The sequence below is a fragment of the Rattus norvegicus genome, chromosome 5 (genome assembly GCF_036323735.1).
Source record: "Rattus norvegicus strain BN/NHsdMcwi chromosome 5, GRCr8, whole genome shotgun sequence".
Classification (NCBI taxonomy): Eukaryota; Metazoa; Chordata; class Mammalia; order Rodentia; family Muridae; genus Rattus; species Rattus norvegicus.
The window spans coordinates 121,154,062-121,173,278 of NC_086023.1; the positions used below are offsets into that span (position 1 = coordinate 121,154,062).

Sequence of the window (19,217 nt, forward strand, 5' to 3'; positions counted from 1 at the left end):
AGGTTTCAGAATTTTGGCAGGGGCTCCATCATTTTTTGTTGTTGTATATCAAGCAAACAGAAAAGTGTTGGACACACAATAGGTTTTGTTTTGTTTTTGGAGACTGGGTCTCAATAAATAAGTAGTTCAGGTCCGCCCACAACTTTCTACTCTTGCCAGGGCTTGCTATGAATACTGGCGTAAGCTACTCTGGTTCAAGGGCTAGTCTCAGGCGATTTGATTCTCTCACAGGGATTAAAACAAGAAAAGATGTCCACTCTACATTGCTAAACATATGAACCAATAGTGAATATTCCAAGCCTTTCTCCAACGGTACCTGTAAAGGTTGCATAATAAAATCATACAGCCTAGAATTGGACACAGGGTAGGCGCTCAACAAGTTGTGTTTTTCCTTCTCCTTGACAATAGACCGGGTCCCCAGGCGGTTCCTTTCCCTCAGGGCGGCTCCATCTCCGTTCGCCCCCGCAGCTTCAGCCTGGCCCCGGACACGCCGGGAGGGGAGAGGAGGGGGCGCGGCGGCGGTAGAGAGGAGCCCGCTCCCGGCTTACGTAAGAAGCAGCGAGTCCCGCGCGGCCAGCCGGGCAGAGGCGGCGCCGCCCAGCGGGATCCGGGCTAAGTCTGGTCTCTCCTTTCCGCCGAGGTGTGTGTCTCTCCAGCTGCTTGGGGCGGAGGTGGGCCCCTCCAGTTGTGGGCAGCGGCCACTCTGGGGATGAGACAGTCACCGAGAAGCGGCCGGCGAGCTGCTCCCGCTCTGCCCACGTGTGGGGACCGGCACCGGCTTCCCGGAGTCGCACGCCTGGACTGGGCTGCAGGGAAGGACCCGGGTGGGTCTGACTGACCTCTGACCCCAAAGGGCCGAGCCTGCAGGTCGGGGAGTGAGGGTGAGGCTTGCGACGGTTCACCCGCGCAGCCCGGGCCGGAGGAGGTGGCGGAGGGCGGGGCCGAGGGGCGGGGCAGTCTTAAAAGCCCCCCCTTCCTTATAGGGGTGGCAGGCGAGTCCCGGCGTGCGGAAGGTGCTGAGGCAGGGGCTGCCGTGCAAAGTGCGCGGGCTGCTGTCCTGGCCACCGCCAAAGCCATGGCTTCCAAACTCCTGCGCGCAGTCATCCTGGGGCCGCCTGGCTCTGGCAAGGGCACGGTATGCGAAAGGATCGCCCAGAACTTTGGCCTCCAGCATCTCTCCAGCGGCCACTTGTTGCGGGAGAACCTAAAGACCAACACGGGTGAGGAGCCAAGGCGGGGGAGAAAGGGTAGTCGACCATCCTGGTGGGGTGGTCGGGCTGGGAGCGGGGCGGTCGCGGGCTCGGGTCCCCTTGGCGCCGGCGCCCTGCCCCCGCCCGCGTATGCCAGTGCGGGCTCGTACGTGCCGCGGCGCATGCAGCCGGCCGCCCGCCCGCCCGCGCGGCTTAACCGCGCCCGGAGGAGGCCGAGGCTGCTCGGCACCGCCTTCGATTGCAGTGGGCGCTCGCCAGTGCGGAGGACCCTGCACGACAGGCCGAGGGAAACGCGAGCCGCTCGGCGGGGACCCTAACTGGCCTCTCATGCGGTCTCCGGTAAGCAGAGCCCCTGGGTACCGTGCTGTGGTCCCGCTCAGCCGCAGGTCGTCTTCCCCGGCGAGAAGCGGAGCACCGCCCGCCGCCCACCTGTGGGAGTCGCGGCCGCCGGCGCGCAGGGACTCTGCGGCGCGCTCCCCCACGCCCCTCGCGCGCGCTCCAGCCTGGAGCTAAGTGCTGCGTGGCGGTGAAAGGCCTGTGGTCGCTGCAGGCGGCCGCGACAAACTGTCCCCTGTCCCCGCTAACTCCCCTCTTCCTCAAGCCCAGCTTGGCCGCCTGGAGACTTGTTTTAAAAGATTGCATTTTGAGTTCAGCTTTACTGCAAGTGGCACCCCGCTCGGTGGATGCGGTGAAGTTGGGGGTCTAGATCGTCCCATCTCCTAGTCTTGCAGTGCCTCCCTACTCTCCTTTCCTGGGCTCTTAGTTCTAGAGAAGGCTACTGTAGGGTGCAGACCCTCCTGGGATGCAGATGAGTGTAATTAGCATAACCCCCTTTGAAATGAGTTGCCCATGAAGTCCTTCCCTATTTCTGTTCTCATTTGTGTGCAAGGTGGTTATGGCTTGTTATGGGCTAGCTAATTGTTAATAGATCTTCATTTCAGAAACACCTAAGATCATGAACAGGTGGGTGGAGGACAGTGTTGGAAAGAACGCAGATTAAAAGCAACCACTTGAAGCATCTGAAAGGCGCCAGCTTTGATTGGATAATCCAGGGTACTTTCCCTCATACCTGTGTCTGAGATGGAAGCATTTACATGTAGCAGGTCTTCTAATAGTCTAGGCAGGTACCACACCACTGAACGACATCCAAAAATGGTTTTAAATTAAAATTTAATATCTTATTTATGTGTTATTTGAATGTGGTCCTAGCATTGTGTGTGCGGACCAGAGGCCTTGGGGCTTCCTGTCAAGTGCATTTATACTTTGAGTCACCTCACTGGCCCTTAGATTTGAGAAGTAGCTTATTAAGTTAGTAGTCATTCTTCTGTCTCAGTAACTGGGATTGTCGGTATACTGCACTCCTTTTTCTTTGCTGGGGATGGACCTTCATGCCTATGTGAATGCTAGAGAAGTACTGTCGTCCAGGCAGTCCCCCTCTAATGCACTTTCCGAATTTGGAATACAGTTTGGGAGGGGAGCAATACAGATGGAGGGGTTGTGCATAGGGTTGGGCTTCTCCCAGTAAGGCTCTAGGGAAAGCCAGATGAGTCAAGATAGCTTAGTATCCATTGCATGTCATAACGTCCTCCGCAGCTCCCTTCTGGAAAGAAGAGTTTTCACATAGAACAATCTGTGGCTAGACTATAGGCATTTTTTCTTTCTTTCTTTTTAATTGGGGAGTCTAGGTAGCTGCCTTTATTGGGTAGGCTGTCTGACCTCACTCAATGGCTGTGCACTTGATTTTGAAGCCACCATATACTTACATATAGTTGGTGGCCATGGTGCTGAGGCAGTTGGGGGTCTGGTAGCATAACGGTCAGGTGAATCTATTGAGGAGCTGCGTACCTCCATGATGCTTCTCTCAGGTTGGAGAAGGAAGCTGTCTCCCAGGCTCTCCTGCCCTTGCTGTGGAACATGAGGGCAAAGACTTCTTTATCACTGTACGAGTAGACCTGGATGCGGGAACTAGCTATGTAGGTCAGGCTGTCCTCAGACTCAGAGATCCATCTGCCTCTCCCTCCTGATTGCTGAGTTTAAAGGCCTGTGCCTCCCTCCACACATGGCTCTAAGATAAGAGATAGCTTATTTCTCTACTTAGGCATTTAGAAAGCTTTTTATTTTTACTTGGCTGTCTTTTGTTCTCCCCTTTAAAAAAAAAAGGCCAATTTATTATTTTACAAGTATGGATATTACATCTATATAAGAGCCACGTTTATGTCTAAAGAGGGCATCAGATCTACAGATGGTTGACATATGGTGGGTCCTGGGAGCCTGATCCAGGTCCTTTTGAGCACCCAGTGCTCCTGATGCTGAGCCCCCTCTCCAGCTCCCGTCATTACTTTAATTTTTCTTTCTCTTTTTTCCCGTTTGGTTTTTCAAGACAGGATTTCTCTGTAGTCCTGGCTGTCCTGAAACTCACTTTGTAGACCAGGCCAGCCTCAAACTCAGATTCTCCTGCTTCTGCCTCCCAAGTGTTGGGATTAAAGTCACATGTCACCATCACCCGAAATGTTTCTGTTGCCTTCGTTCCCCTACCCCTTTCTCTCATAGTAAGAGCGACTTTTAAATGCTTTTTGAAATCACCTTTTCTTTTTTGTTTCCCCACCATGAACTAATTAAAAGTCTTGGCCAGGGGAAAAATAGAAGTGAAAGACTGCAGTTTATTTTGAAATTGGCTTGTTCCAAGTTGACTTGGGCGTGATGTCACTGAATGTCGACAGAGGTCTAAGCGAGGGGCTTAGGGTGATGATGAAACACAGCAAACCCAGGAAGTCGAATCTTGTTGACAATTTAAATTGGGAAGTAGCTCAGCCATCTGCTGCAGCCTGGATTTGGGCAGGCTCTTGACTACATGGCTTGCCTCCTGCATGCCACAGTCTGGCAAAAATCGGCCCTGCAGGATCCATCTTCTTCCTCTGCACTTACGATGCTGATTGTATCAGCTGTTCGTTGACTATAGTGAAAGGGAGACTGATGGCTGTTTGTCTGCTGTGTCTGTATGCCTGATGCTGGGGGTGACTCGGGGAGGAGGTAGTGATGAAAATAATGTACCTCTATCCTCTATCTAGTTTTTTTGTTTTTTTCTTTTCTTTCTTTTTTTTTTTTTTTTTTTTTTTTTTTTGAGATGAGTCTGTGTGTGAACTCTGTTGGCCTGTGCCTTTCCTAGGTGCTAGCATTATAGGCATGTGCCAGGAGGAGCTACTTAGTGAATGTTGTGCCTCTTTTTTTCTTTTTTCTCTTTTATTTTTTTCGGAGATGGGGACCGAACCCAGGGCCTTGCGCTTCCTAGGTAAGCACTCTACCACTGAGCTAAATCCCCAGCCCCCTTATTGCACCTTCTTATAGCACGTTCTACCTCTGACACTGGGGTCTGCCAAACTTGATACACCACAGAGGGTTCATGTTCGCAATACCAAAGGGACAAGTCCAGCCGGAAGTTGAGTGTTGTACCAGAAGTTACATAGCCTGCTTCAGTTAGAGTAGTGCTCACAAGGGACTTGAGATTGGCTTCCTGATAGTTGTTTTTCCCTTGGCCTTTCCTAGATTGCCTGGGGCTGTACAGGCTGAGGCTTATCACATACCTTATCTGAGGGCCTGCCCCCAGGTCTATCGCTTGCATTTTCTTAGCACACACTATGAAGAAATTGGAAGACTTGCCTTAAATTTCAAGGAGCCGAGCTGTGCATTCTCTCACGGGGAATATTATGCTGCCTTTACCCCCACTCACGAGTGTATGTGTGTGTGTATGTGTGTGTGTGTGTGTGTGTGTGTGTGTGTGTGTGTGTGTGTAAAGCACTTGTGTATAGATAGACACACAAAGCTGGTATGGGGCTGGAGAGATGGCTCAGAGTCCTGAGCACTGGCTGTTCTTCCAGAGGACCCAGGTTCAATTTCCGACACCCCCATGGTAGATCACAACCGTCTGCAACTCCAGTTCTAGGAGATTTAACATCCTCACATAGACAAACATGCAAGTAAAGCTCCAGTGCTCATTAAGTAAAAAATAGTTTAGAATGGATCCCATCAAAAATTCCAGTTTGGGGTGGGAATGTAGCTCAGTTGGTAGGGTGCTTGCCTGGCAGTGACAGAGTACTGGTGGGTTAGAGTCCTAGCACCACATGGGTGAGTGGCCGGTGACGCATGCCTGTAATGTTAGAACAAGGAAGGTCGGAGTCTGTAGACAGATTAACAGGGCTACTAAGAAAGAACGTGTTCCAGAAGGAACGGCTCCAAAGCCCCCAAGAACTCTGTTATTTTGTGATAGGTGTTTTTGCTAAATTTTGTCTGAAGGATATGAAGATCCTGTTTTAAGAGTCAGGCAGGCCGTGGTATTAGAAAAACAGGCACCTTTTCATACTGGAGTCTAGTGTCTCAAGGGTGGGAGAATTGGAGAAGTTCCATTTGGAAGCAGGCATCTTGGACTTGACTAAAGAAAGATGTTCAAGAAGGAACCTGTTTCTGCTCTTAATTAATATTAACTGTAGCTCTTGCCAGGGTGTTGCAGATGGACTAGCATTTTAAATGAGGCCCTGAGCCGATCCTCTCTGAAAGGATGACCTCGTTCAAAGGGCTCAGGCTTTTGGGTACTCATTAAGTATAAATGCACACCTTATGTAAGAGTGAATTTTTCCGAGAATTGGGGATAGAGGGGTTTGGAGACCTTAGTCAGAGTTTATTATTACATCTAAAGCAACTTTAAATGGTTAACTTCTCTGGTTTATCCAGGGTCTTGGCTCATTCCAGTTTCCCCCTTGTTTGATGAGACTCAGGATGAGGCCGAAGTCGATGAAGGGCGGGTTTTAAGAGTCTCTTTGGCGATGGAACTAGTTCAGTTGGTAGCCTGCCTAGCATGCAGAAAGCCCATGGCTTGATCCCTTGCTCTGTGTATACAGACATTTGGGTCTAGCCTTGGTTTTGGGGAATCTGAAAAAATGGTTTTTGTCAGGGACTCGATCCTCTGAGCCATCTCTCAAACCCCAGATCCCACTGATCTTGAACATCTGATCTTGCTGCAGCCTCCTGGGTGCTGCCACTGTAGGCAGGGCCACCCCTCTGTTCTGTATGTTGCTTGGGGTTAGAGCCAGAGTTAGCTCTGCATGCAAGGCAAGCCGTGGGCCAGCTGAGGTATATTTAAATTGTTTCCATAAGTTCTTATCATAAGCAGATAACTCAGTAAGACCAATATTGACGGTGTCACCTAATTTGCAGACATTCTCTGAATACCACTGGCTTGTCTACTAATGTATTTTCTGTTCTAAGATCCAATTCAATAGTGCACATTTCATTGAGTCATTGTCTTCTTCGTCATCTGTAATCTCAGTTTAATTTCCCCTTTTCTTTTATGAGTTAGAGTTTTGTTTTTTGTTTTTGTTTTTAATTATTTTACAACTTGTTTTTTTTTGAGACAGGGTCTTTTATAGCTAATTCTAGCTTTGAACTGTGGATTCTTCTGCCTCAGCCTCTAGAATGCTCAGATTATAGGTGTGTGCCATGATGCCTGGCTTCCAGACCTGGCTTCAGTTTCTAACATTTGGCTTTGTGGAAGAACTCAAGATTGACTCTGGCTCCTTGAGTTTGGGCTGCAGTGTTTGGAGGCGGACATCACACAGATAAGTAGTTGAAGGAGGATCACATGGAGACATCTCCTGGATGCTCAGCTATCCTCAGGCTTCGCTCGGGAGGCCCAGGGATATAACTAGTCTTCTGTTGCTGGGAATTGGGGTTCGAGTCTTCTGGAAGGCAAGCAGGCAGTAGTGAGTGCGTCTTGCAGTAAGTGTTCTGACTTGGGCAGTGTGGCAAGCAGTGAAATAAGATGGGTTCTCTGAAGGGACCCTCAGCCTCAGGAGAATCAGGAAGCAAGCAAGGAGTTCACTCCAGAGACCACAGAGAAAAGGTGGCTTTTAGTGTTTAAGAGGAGGTGGGATTGGGGAACACTTTTTTAAACAGGGTCTTGCTCTGTAGCCCAGGTTGGCCTATAACTCACAATGTAGTCTAGGATGGCCTTAGACTGTAGTCTTGCAGCATCAGTCTTGTGAGTATTGGGATTCTGTGCCTGGCCAGGGAACACTTTAGGCAATTCCTATCTATCATCTAAACGATCACTATCATCGAGTACACTCGTCCCTGCTAGTGTGTGAGTGCATGTAGGTTTGTATGCCTACCTGTGTGTAGATCAGAACAACTATCAACCCTTCCAACTTTATGTGGGTTCTGGGGATCAAACTCGGGTCGTCAGACTTGTGTGGCAAGTACTTACCCACTGAACTATCTTCTAGCCCTTGTTGGGGAGCACTTTAGAGGAAGTGTACCCTAGTTAGGGTCACTGTTGGCTGTGCTAAAACACCTTGACCAAAGCAACTTGGGGAGGAAATGGTTCATTTGGCTTACATTTCCATGGCACTTTTCATCATCAGAGGAGATCTGGACAGGAGCTTCAGCAGGGCAGGAGCCTGGTGGGGGAGCTGATGTAGAGGCAAGGCGTGCTGCTTACCGTCTTGAGAAAGCCTGCGTTTTATAGAACCCAGGACCATCATCCCAGGGGTGGTCCTACCCACAATGGGCTGCACTCTTCCATATCAATCACTAAGTAAGAAAATGCCCCACTGGCCTGTCTACAGCTAGATCTTCTGAGGCATTTTCTCAACTGGGGCTTCCCCTTCTCCAGTGACTCTAGCTTGTGTCAAGGTGACATAGAACTAGCCAGCCCAAGGTGTTTCTTGAACTGAATTTGACAGATGACACCAGTTGTCAGGTGAGGAGATGGGCTTAATTGTTATAACCTATAACATTCCGGGGGACCCACTCTAGAGCTGTTGTCCACTAGGGTTCATGGACACATCTTATAGATCATTGCTTTATTTTATCATCTTTATCAATACCTGTACTGTTAGAGCCAAGGGTTATTTTATCATACCGTGGTGTTCTGCACACGCCAAGCCGGAGCATTACAGCTGAGCTACACCCAAGTCTAAAGCAGGTTGCTGTGTTTGCTCCACACACCTTGCCTTCAGCTCCCATTTTTTTTTTTTTCTTTTTTCCAGAGCTGAGGACCAAAGCCTAAATCTTGGTTTGTACTCCATTCTTTGTTTTTAAGATGCACATAAAAGTAGTGGCTGGAAAAGGACTCTGCAGTCAAGAGCACAAAATACTTTCGTAGACGACACAAGTTCGAGTCCCTAGCACAGGTGGACAGTTCACAACTGCTTTTAATTTAGTTCTGGAGGATCTGAAACCTGCCATGGCGGGGGTGTCCTTTTTACACACACACACACACACACACACACACACACACACACACACACACACACACACACACAGTCTTTTAAATTAGTACAGTATAGGGTATTCTTTTTTTCATTTCTTTTTTCTTTTTCTTCTTGAGACAGGGGCTGTCTTGAAACTAGTCTGTAGACCAATCTGGTCCCAAACTCAGATTTGCCTGCCTCTGTCTCCATAGAGCCGGGAATAAAGGTGTGAATCACCACAGACTAGCAATACAGTGTAGTTTATGAAACTTCGAACTTTCTAGAGTTCAAATAATGGGAAACAATCATGGAATTGTGGTTCAAATGGTTAGAAATAGACAGTTTATGAAGGTATATTTGCCACCTGTTTGCCAAACAAGTTATTAGACACTGTTATTTTATCTTCTATTGCTTCGTGTGTGGTTTGTAGACCTGGGAGTGTTATTTTCCTTATGGAGTTTTTTTTAGCTCTCCCCATGGGCCAGACATTCAAACATGGGCTTCCTTTGAGCAAGTTGACTTTTAAGGAACATAAGTAGGTGATAGGCAGGTTTTAGGGTTACTCTCTGTACACCGCCCCCCCCCCCCCCCGGCCAGTTCTGTTTGGCCTTTCAGACACAGTGCAAAAGGTCTCATTTGTACAGCCCCAAGAGGTCCATTTTGGATGGTTGATGTTACATTTTAACAGCCTCACCTCTAAACTTTTGTACTACAGAGACAGCCTGGCAGTAAGCATCTGCTTAGTGTGGAAATACCGTAGCATCAGTCCTGATCATCAGATTCCCAAGAAGCTAGCTAGCTAGATTAATTATTTTCTACACTTAGTACTTTAATAGACATATAATCTTTTTCATTTGCACCATTGACCAGGGACCCTGCCCAGTGGTTCGTAATTCTTGGTACTTGGTCCTAAGGTTGCAGTGAGTATAACATCTTCCAAGGCCTGGGCTGGCTCTTTTGCTCCTGTTCTAATTTATGTGCCTATGTACAAAGTAGCAGTTCTTGTTGTATAATTCTAAAATAAGCAAATGGTCCCAGAGGTTGAGCCACTTGCCCTAGGCCAGCTAGATAGAGAAACTTATTCAAACCTGGGGCTTGTCTTCAGCTCGAATCCCTCTTTATTTCCTGCTACCTTCCTGACCCTGGAACATCTAGTAGAGTGCGTATCCCTCACGTTTGTGATTGGTTGGCCTCCACTGACTGCTCTTTTGTTTTTGTTGAGACTGAGTCTTGCCACATACCCTTCGTCGGCTTGAACCTGTAGCCCAGGTTGTCTTGGGCATTAGATTCTTCTACTACACACCTGGCTAGAAATGCCGTTTTGATACAGTATCTTGATCCGTTTGCCTGCTAAAGCAAACGTGTTTCACGCTAGTTTAAAGCAGCAGAAATTTTCTTCAACATTCCTTGGAGCCCGCAGACAGAAATAGGGTCTTGCTATGTAGTCCCCACTGGCCTGGCCTGTAACTCATGTGTAGCTTAGGCTGGCTGTGAACTGGATCTTCCTGTCCCAGCCTCTTAACATGCTCGAACCACAGGTATGTTCCACCTTGCCTGGCCATTTCATAGGTATCTGAAGGCTGGCAGGTTCCAGGAACAAGGCATTGTGGGGATCTGTGATTCTGTGCTGGCTCTGAGCACTGCTCATGGAGGGCTAAATGCCGCTCAAAGCTTTTGGTTGCTGTTGGTTTTGAAATGGTGTCATGTATATTTCTGTGGGGCGGCTGTGCACTCAGAGGTCAGAGGGCAGCTTATAGGAGTCAGTTCTGCTGTGTGGTTTCAGGGATTGAGCAATGCTAGGTCATCAGACTTAGTGGCAAGTACCTTTCCCTTCTGAGCCATCGTGCTGCCTGCCTGCCTTTTTTTTTTTTTTTTGACATTGTCTGACCATGGTGACCCCAGGTAAGCTTTAATCATCTATCCTCCTGCCTCAGCTTCACACAGAGTGCTGGGATTACAGGCTAGGACACCACACCCAAATTGTGTTTCTCCCACCCTTATTCTGTAGCTGAGCTGTACCCCAGCCCTCTCGCCTTTTGTGATAGGCAAGGTAACCCTCTCTAGGGAGATCATGACCTTTAGAAGCCTCGCCTTTAAAAACCGTTACTGGCAGTTATCTTAAATCTTTAGGTGTAGGGGGATACATTTGACAAGCACAGCAGTTGGTAGAAAATCATAGCAACTTCGCTCTCCAAGAAAGTGTAGAGGTGCAAAAAGTTGGGATGGCAGGGTGGGGCATACTCCAAATGCTAGCACTCTGGAGGCTGAAGCAGGAGGATTTAGAATTTCAGGCCACTTTGGGCTGTTGTCACAGGGAACGAGCTTGGTAGGCCAGAGAGTTGTAGGGTTTTTGTTTCAGAAGCTCTATTCTCAAAACATCTTTAAATACTTCTGGGAAGAATGTAGCACCACCCCCATCCCCAAAAAGGACCAAACAGATCTAAAATAGAAACCGTCTGCGGGGGTGGGGGAGAAATGAGTCTTCATTGTAACAGCATGAAGTTTGCCATATTCTGGGAGCCCAGTGCTCCTTCATTAGGCATTTGAAGCAGTTTCTGTGCTGCCGTTAGACATGGGGAGGCATGCATGCAGAACGTGTTCTCTGACCTTTCTGAACTTACGGCTCACGGTTCAAGTTGTAGGCCTCATGATGTTCCAGTGAGGCCTGGCACTCTGTGCGTGTGTGGGTGGAGTATTGAAGTCAGTGATCAGGTAGGCCGGGAACATTGCTTAGACGTAACTTTGCCCCCCGGGATGCCTTTCATTTTCTGAATCTGTTTTCAGCCTTGGCTTTGACGCTTTTGCCCTGTTCCCACCGCGGGTGGCTCTTTTCTGGGACTTCTTCATACCATCTGTATCTTTCGTTCATTTTCTTCTCTTGCTAACAGGTTCCCTTGGCTTGTTAGTAATGACTTCAGTCACAGTCTCTCACCATTTAATACTAAGTTAATTGATAGCAGTTGAGTTCAGAGGTTTTGGACATAACAGTAAAGTGTCATCTCTTATGTTTTATGTCCTGTGTTCAGTATATCAAGAGGGTAGCATACCGCAGTGATGACTGGTCACTGGGAGACCACTACACCCAAGATGGGCAAGCATTGTACCACAGAGCTACAGCGAGGTCAGATTGAAGTCAGGTCTTTCTGAAATGTTTGAACTAAGCTTCAAGTGGAGTGGGGGGGGATCTGGTGTTCAAACATTTGGCAGGTAAAGTGAACTTAAAGTGGAAAAGGGGAGAGGATCCTGGTCCACTGTGTTCATGAGATGGATGGAGTACAGTAAGCTCAAGGTTCCTTGAGTGGTCAGATTCTCATTATAAGAAAATTCACTTCTGTTGCTGTTGTTAATATATAAACCAGCCTAACTGAGATTAAAATTTGCTCACAGTAAGATTGTCCCTTTAAAAAATGTTCACATTAAGGGTCAGGGAGACAGCTTAGTGGGTAAAAGTGCTTGCCATGCCAACTTGGTGATGACTTGAGTTCAGTTCCTGGAACGCAGGACCCCAAGGAAGAGGCTGGCTGTGGCGGCTGGCATGTATCTTTAATCCAGCACTCCTACAGGCAAACTCTCCTGACAGCTCGTGGGTCTGTTTGTAGCACATGCACAAGAAGCAATAGAGACCCTACCTCAAAACAAGATGACAGCAGAGACTCAACTTCTGACGTCCACATACTTCCCAGTGTACAAAAATACTGTACAAATCAAGCTAAGTGTGGTGGCATAGGCTACAATTCCTAACTTCAGAGGCAGAGGCAGAGGCAGAGGCAGAGGCAGAGGCAGAGGCAGAGGCAGAGGCAGAGGCAGAAGGATGTGAGTGAGTTCCAGGCCAGCCTGGTTTACAACAGGGAGGTCTCAGCTGATGTGATTTCAAAATAAAAAGGTGGGGACATAGCTCAGTCAGCTCGTCTAACTGCCCTCTGTCTGCTCTTTACAGAACAGTCTACAGAAGTCAGCCGAGCATGGGCTTCTCTGTAATCTCAGCCTTTGGGAGTCTGAAGCGAGAGGGTTATGAGTTCAAGGCCAGCATGACTATGAGACCCCTTCTTGAAATAAACATCAACAAAAAACCCAAAATAAGTCAGTAACAAAAGCGCAGAAGAAAAGGGCCTCCAGGATGTACACAAGCCACTTACTATTCAGTCTGATTTACAGTGGTAATGCCACTCAGCGCTTTCCTGATCTCAGGGAGACTCTGACCAATGGCAGGTAGCCATTCCCATCTCCAATCTAGTCTCTGGCAGTCATTCAGTACCTCCTGTGGGTTCTGGCCTTCGATCTGCCTCTTGCCTCCACAATGCTGGCCTTGCTCTGTTTTCCGCTACACGGTGCCAGCATGGAGGCTTTGTCTGAGTTTCGTTTTTTGCCTTCTAATGGTGTAGAGTGGTTTGGGTTTGTGGAACTTGTGGTCCTGTGCTTGTGACTGTATCTACACTAGGACACCCATCAGTTCAGCTCTTCCCCTGGGTTAAAATGGGTTCATTCAGTTCTTATTTTGGATACTGGTCTTCTTAAAGAGAGGGACTGTTACTTCTTGGTTAGAATAGCCAGTATAGATTGAGTATGTGGTGTAGTTCCAGGTTCTTTCTTAAGCAGTAACTATGGATAACTAAGATATTATCCATAGTTATCTTAGATAACATTCTTTAATTTTCCAAAGCAAGGTTGGTTTTTGGGTTGGCATTAACTCCAGTCCTTTAGTTTTAGGAAAATGAAGCCTGCAGCTTGGAGGAAGTACAAAAATCTCTTTTCCACCGAGTTTTGTTTTGGTTTCCCAGAGTTCTTAGGGACTAAACAGTACGCATACAATGAACCCGGCAAGTTTTAAGTGTTCACTTTCTTAAATGTCTTAGAATGGAAGGGATTTGGGGCCATTCTGCCCAAGTGACCATTTTACACGTGCTTCCTCCTGTGGCAGCTGAGTGGAATCTTCCATCACTGTATAGATCTAATTATTGGGAGATTTTTTTTCCCCCTCATACAGAGATGAAAGCTAAGTCTTTGAAATAATTATCAGGAAGCTGCCATCCACTTGTCTAGCTTCTGTCCTCATAAATTGCATCTACTGGCTCTAAAGGTACTGAAAATAGTTTCAAGGCACCTCTTTGCCAACTTAAATGGTCTCTTTTCCTGAGAAAAATAGCCTGGTTTCTTACAGTTTTTCTGAGATTATATATCTAGGCCTCCCTCATTCCTTGCCTCCTTCCTTCTGTGCCTTCTTTCTTAGTGGGTGTGTGCTTTCGTTGTGTGTGTGTGTGTGTGTGTGTGTGTGTGTGTGTGTGTGTGTGTGTGTGTGTGAGAGAGAGAGAGAGAGAGAGAGAGAGAGAGAGAGAGAGAGAGGGGCAGAAGACAGACAGACAGACAGAGACAGAGACAGACAGACAGAGACAGATAGACAGAGACAGACAAACGGAGAGACAGAGAGAGAGGGGGGGGCATGTGCTGTTCTGTAAGTCTGTAGAAAAGCTGTGCTTTGATTTTGAATGAGTCAATTTATTAAGAATGTTGTAGCAAACAAAGGCAGTAATAACAAGTAACAAAGAAGTAGCATATAGGAAAGAACATCAGATCAGATGCTCACATATGGGAGAACAGCCAGAAGGTGGACCATTCCCACAGATGCTACTATTGTCTACTCCACGGTAAAGTGGCTGCAGTGGGCAAGTCAGTGGTTCAGCTTCCCCAGGCCGTCAGCTGGACACATCTGCTGGATGCGTGTCTCAGTCCCTGATCCAATGTGTTAGCTGTACAAGCTCTGAATTGGGTTCCACCAGGCATCTTCACTGGATATTGAGTTTGAGCACTTGATCTGATATTAGCTGTCTTGATCTGTTAGTTATTCCTTTGCACATGTGTGTATGCGCAAGTGTGTGCCCACATGACTGCTCGAGTGTGTGAGTGTCTGTATGCTTGTATGCTTCAAGTGCACTTACCAGAGGTCAGCTTTGGAACAATTCAGATGTTTTTGCTTTGGATCTCACTGGGATCTGGGGCTCGTCAGCATCTAGTCCGTCCTCCTAGTGCTTTGATTGCAAGCGCGTTTATGTGTACTGGAATTGAGTTGAAGCCCTCATGCTTGTGGCAAACACTTACTGAGCTATCTTCTCTACTTAGCTTGTAGATTTCTTTTCTGATTTTCGGTTCTTAAGTCAGGGTCATCATATGTTGACCAGGTAAAGGTGTGCCCTTTCTTTACTGTGACATGGTCTGGCTGTGTAGACTGGGACTTCCTATGCAGCTTACAGTGACTGGCCTCGGACAACTGCTGTCACAAATATGAATGTGTGCCATGATACCCTGCTAGATTTAAAAGAACAAAAACAAAAGCAAAACACATTTACTATGACTCCCACTTTGATGGCCAGCGCCACCACCACTGCGTAAATGGAACCGTTTAGCTGTTGAGGGCTGTATATTCTACTTTCTCTTACTTTTCACGTTATTTCAGGCATTGTGAAGACTCTTCTGTCCTGCATAGCCTTGTGAAACTCTCTGGATAACTGGTCGTGGTGGCTCACACTCACAATCTTGTACTCGAGATGGAAGGGTCAGTGCAAGTCAAGCCCAGCCTTCTCAGCAGTGTGGCCCAGGCTAGCCCAAGTTGGAGGCTAGTGAGCTGCTGTCTCCCTCCCCTTCTCCCGCTAAACGTCATCGTATTTGAGTCATAAGACCGCAGCTATAACTACTCTAGGGGACTCATATCGTCTAGCCTTTGATTCAAGGCCTCTTTGCCAGGTCAAGAGTTAGGATGATTCTGAAGACTTGATGACAAGAACTGCTGGGGGCTAGATATCTTCCTGTCAGCTGCAGGAATGTTGGGGGCATCGATCAACCGAACAAACAACGGATTACAATTAGCCCAAAGTTATCTGAAATAGTTAGTTTATTTGAATTGTGCCCCATGTATTATATGCATTACTTCTTATCTTGGTATGTGTATGTGCTTGGGTGTTTGAACCCATCTATGTGTCTGGAAGCCAGAAGTCAGCCTTGGGTGTCATTAATACCTTCAGGCTGCATCCATCTTTTTTTTTTTTTCTTTTTTCTTTTTTTCGGAGCTGGGGACCGAACCCAGGGCCTTGCGCTTGCTAGGCAAGCGCTCTACCACTGAGCTAAATCCCCAACCCCGCATCCATCTTTTTTTAAGACTTAATTTTTCTGTCGTGAGTATAGGTTTATACATGTACGAGCACCACATGTGTACATGGGGCCTTTAGAGATCAGAGGTGGATGCTGGATCTTCTGTAACGAATTATAGGCACCGAACCACCATATGGGTGGGCGCTGAGAGAATGGAGCCCATGTCCTCTGCAAGAGCCACCAGAGCTCTCAACCACTGAGTTCCCTCTAGATCTCCCCCTTTTTGAAACAGGGTCTCACTTTCTTGAAACTCCAATTAAGCTAAGTTTGCTGGTCATCGAGCTCCAGAAACCCTCCTGTCTTCCTAGTGCTGGGATTGCGTACAAGCCACCATGGCGACTTTCTCGTAGCACCGTACTGTGTGTGAAACTTGGTTCCTCACACTTGCATGGCAAGCACTTTACTATTGATTGAGCTGGTGCCCAGCCTTGTATTGCTAGCTTTCTAAAATCCGACCTGTGTTTAGCAGAGCTCTCAGCAGTACCCACCTTGGCTCTGTGCTGTTGGGTGAGGAGGCCAACCTTTGCCCGCTTACAGATGGAGTGATGGTGGAACTCCCTTGGAGGATAAAGAATGCTGACCTGGCTAGGACTGGACTAAGGCAGGTCAGGCACTGTTCGTAGGGATGTGAGAGATACTGAGACATCTTAATAGAAAAAAAAATTAAATCTCTGGGCTGGAGAGATGGCTCAGTGGTTAAGAGCACTGTCTGCTCTTCCAGAGGTCATGAGTTCAATTCCCAACAAACACATGGTGGCTCACAACCATCTGCAGTGGGATCTGATGCCCTCTTCTGGCATGCAGGCATATATGCAGATAGAGCACTTATGTATAAAATAAAAATAAAAATCTTTAAAAAAGTTACATCTCTATTAATGTGAGTTTTCACGTGGGTGCTGGGTACCGAATCCTGATTCTCTGAAAGAGTACTGTTGAGCAATCTCTCCAGCCCATATTTTTTCTTTTCAGGATTTCATTTTTTATTAATGTATGTGCATGTGTGCGAATGTGTGGGTACCTTCAAAGGTCAGAGAGAGGTTATTGGCTCGCATGTAGCTGGAGTTGCAGGCAGTCACAAATTGCCCGATGTGGATACTGAGATCTTTGGTCCCTGTGAGGGTAGTAAAAGATCTTAACTGCTGAGCTATCTCTCTGAGCTCAATAAAGTTTTTTTTAAAAAGACATAATTTTTTAAAAATTATGGTATGTGTATGTGTCTGTGTGGGTATGTGCACATGAGTGGAGGTATCCAAGGTTAGAAAGGGAAAGGAGCTGGAGTTAACGGGCAGTTGTGATCTGCCTGACAAGAGGGCTGGGACTTGTTCTTAACTACTCTTCATCTGCGACGAGTGCAGTGTAGTGTCTGTAATCCCAGCACTTAGGGAGCTGAAGCAGGAGAACTGCTGTGAGTTAAGAGTCCAACTCAGCCTATGTAGTAATAAATTCCAGGACAGCTTGGGCTACAGAGTAAGACCTTGTCTTTTAAAGGAAGGAAGGAAGGAAAAAGAAAACCTCCAATGATATAAGTAGTTTTAATGTAGCGGTGAACAAAATGCCAATGTTTCTGTCTCATTTTTGCCAAGCCAGGCTGGGGCACATGGAAGGAGGAGGCTGTTCACAGTTAGACTGCTGGCACCTAACATGGACACAGGTCAGGGCTCAAGCAATCCTCCGTGTCAGCCCATAGGGCAGGAGGCTGGTTCTGTGGGGTTTCTGTGGGGCGCGCACATTGCACCCAGCTCAGAATGCCAGTTTGAGATGAGGAGTTTCCAGCATTCAAGAGGCTTAGTCAAGAGGGGAGTGGGGAGTTGCGGGCAGCGTGGGTGACGAAGCTGTGCGTGAGCCTCGTATGGCTCTCATGGTGGACAGGGAACAACGTCAGAAGTGCTTTACTTTCACCATGTAGGACTCCAGGACAGGGATCTTCACCCAGCGAGCCGCCTCTGAGGCTCCAGAAATTAAATTTTTTAAGTAAAGACCAGACCCAGCAGGCTTGAGAATTGAGTCGAAGAAGCACAAGTTAAGTCCTGTTTTGAGTTAGAATTTTTGTAGCTTTTTATTTTCGCTTTTTGGCATTTCTTTTAGCACTGAAAAATCTCTCAATAAACGGGCCTGCAGAGTGCACATCTCGCACCTGTAGTGAGCCCAGTTCTTACAGAAGCTCATGCGAGCCGGAAGTTTGAGGTAAACCTGAACTTAAGGTCTGTGTGTGGGCTATGGAGTGAGTTTTTCCCCCCTCTCCCCGCCCCCCAGACATTTGTAATAGGTCCCATTATTACTGTTTGTCTGACTAGTTAGGCTAAGGCAGGAGGCTGTGAATCTTCCTTGTCCTGTACTAGATAGAGGTGCTTTGAATGTCATATTGCAGCACTGACTGCCCTGGCTGGTGTGCAGGGGAGCTAGCCAAGCCCAGCCTGCTGCCTGAGACTGCTCTCCCCGCTCGCTATGCTGTGACTGTGAAAGGCAGTCGCAGATGGTAGACCTGCTCTAGCTGGAACTGCTGTTGGCTGCAGGATGTTCAAGGGACAGAAGCCAGGAACTCACTGGAGCTGGCAAGCGGTGTTTCTAGGCCTTCAGAGAATATTTCTATCCTCCTGATTTTGCTGCTGTTTTACTTTTTATTGTTGTGGAAATAGTCTTCCTCTGTAGCTCAGTTTGGCTGGGAACTCACAGTATAGTCTAGCCTAGGCTTGCTCTGAACCCCAGCCTCAGCCACTGTGACTGGCACTTTTCCTTATCTCTTAAATCTGTCTAGTGATGAGTGGTTACTGGAAAGCCAGAAGAAGTTGTAATATCAGCTTCTTCACACTCTGCCATGAAAGGTCCGAGTGTTAGGAAGCACAGACCAGGAGTCTGTTAGAGCTTCACCATGGTCCTCTGAGGACCTGGTCCCCACTCATTGTGTCAGGGTCTCCGCTTTGAGACAAGCTCTTGCTGTATAGACCAGGCTGGCTTGGGACTCATTCTTCTTCAGCCTACCAAGTTGCTAAGACTGTAGGTGTGGACTACCATACCCAACCCTATAATTTCAAAGTACACGTTTATTTTACTGATATCTATACAAAATCATAAGTGTAGTTGCTCTTAGAAGGTCATACAAGGTTGGGGATTTAGCTCAGTGGTAGAGTGCTTGCCTAGCAAGCGCAAGGCCCTGGGTTCGGTCCCCAGCTCCGAAAAAAAAAAAAAAAAAGAAAAGAAAAAAAAAAAAAGAAGGTCATACAAAAGGCAAAGAGTGAAATAGACTAAACATCACTGAAGGGGGCATAAAGATATTGTCATTTATCATGTTTGTCTACACCATGTGTGCCATGGTGCCCTAGGAGGGAGGAATTGGACATTGGATCCTTTGAAACTGGAGTTACAGAAGTTTATTAGCTTCTAGCAGGTGCTGGGAATTGAACTGGAATCCTCTGGAAAGCAGCCGGTGTTGTTAACCACTGAGCCATATATTTAGTGTCTTAATGAACTTGTGTGTATTTGCACATGTACATGCATGCCCAGGCATATGTGGACATCAGAGGACCTTGGGTGGGACTCGTTTGACATTTTAAGCAAAGCAGTGGAATCTATTTACACCCTTGAAGTGACTTTAACACAACTTAATTTTATTGGCTACTTTCTT

At 47.3% G+C, this 19,217-nt stretch overlaps 1 protein-coding gene across 4 annotated transcripts in view; it reads left to right on the top strand.

Annotated features, from left to right (window-relative positions):
* Nucleotides 1-503: 503 nt before the first annotated feature.
* Nucleotides 504-19,217, top strand: part of Ak4 (adenylate kinase 4) — a 59,839-nt gene continuing 41,125 nt past the window's right edge. The window contains exons 1-2 of one of the 4 annotated variants that reach the window (XM_017593196.3): nt 504-640; nt 984-1,220. In XM_017593196.3, coding sequence (XP_017448685.1) covers nt 1,076-1,220 — 145 coding nt within the window. In that variant the 5' untranslated portion in view covers nt 504-640; nt 984-1,075. Of the gene's footprint in view, nt 868-983; nt 1,221-1,362; nt 1,551-19,217 lie in introns of those variants that run through there. The other 3 variants (XM_063287246.1, NM_017135.3, XM_039109353.2) reach the window with 3 other exon arrangements.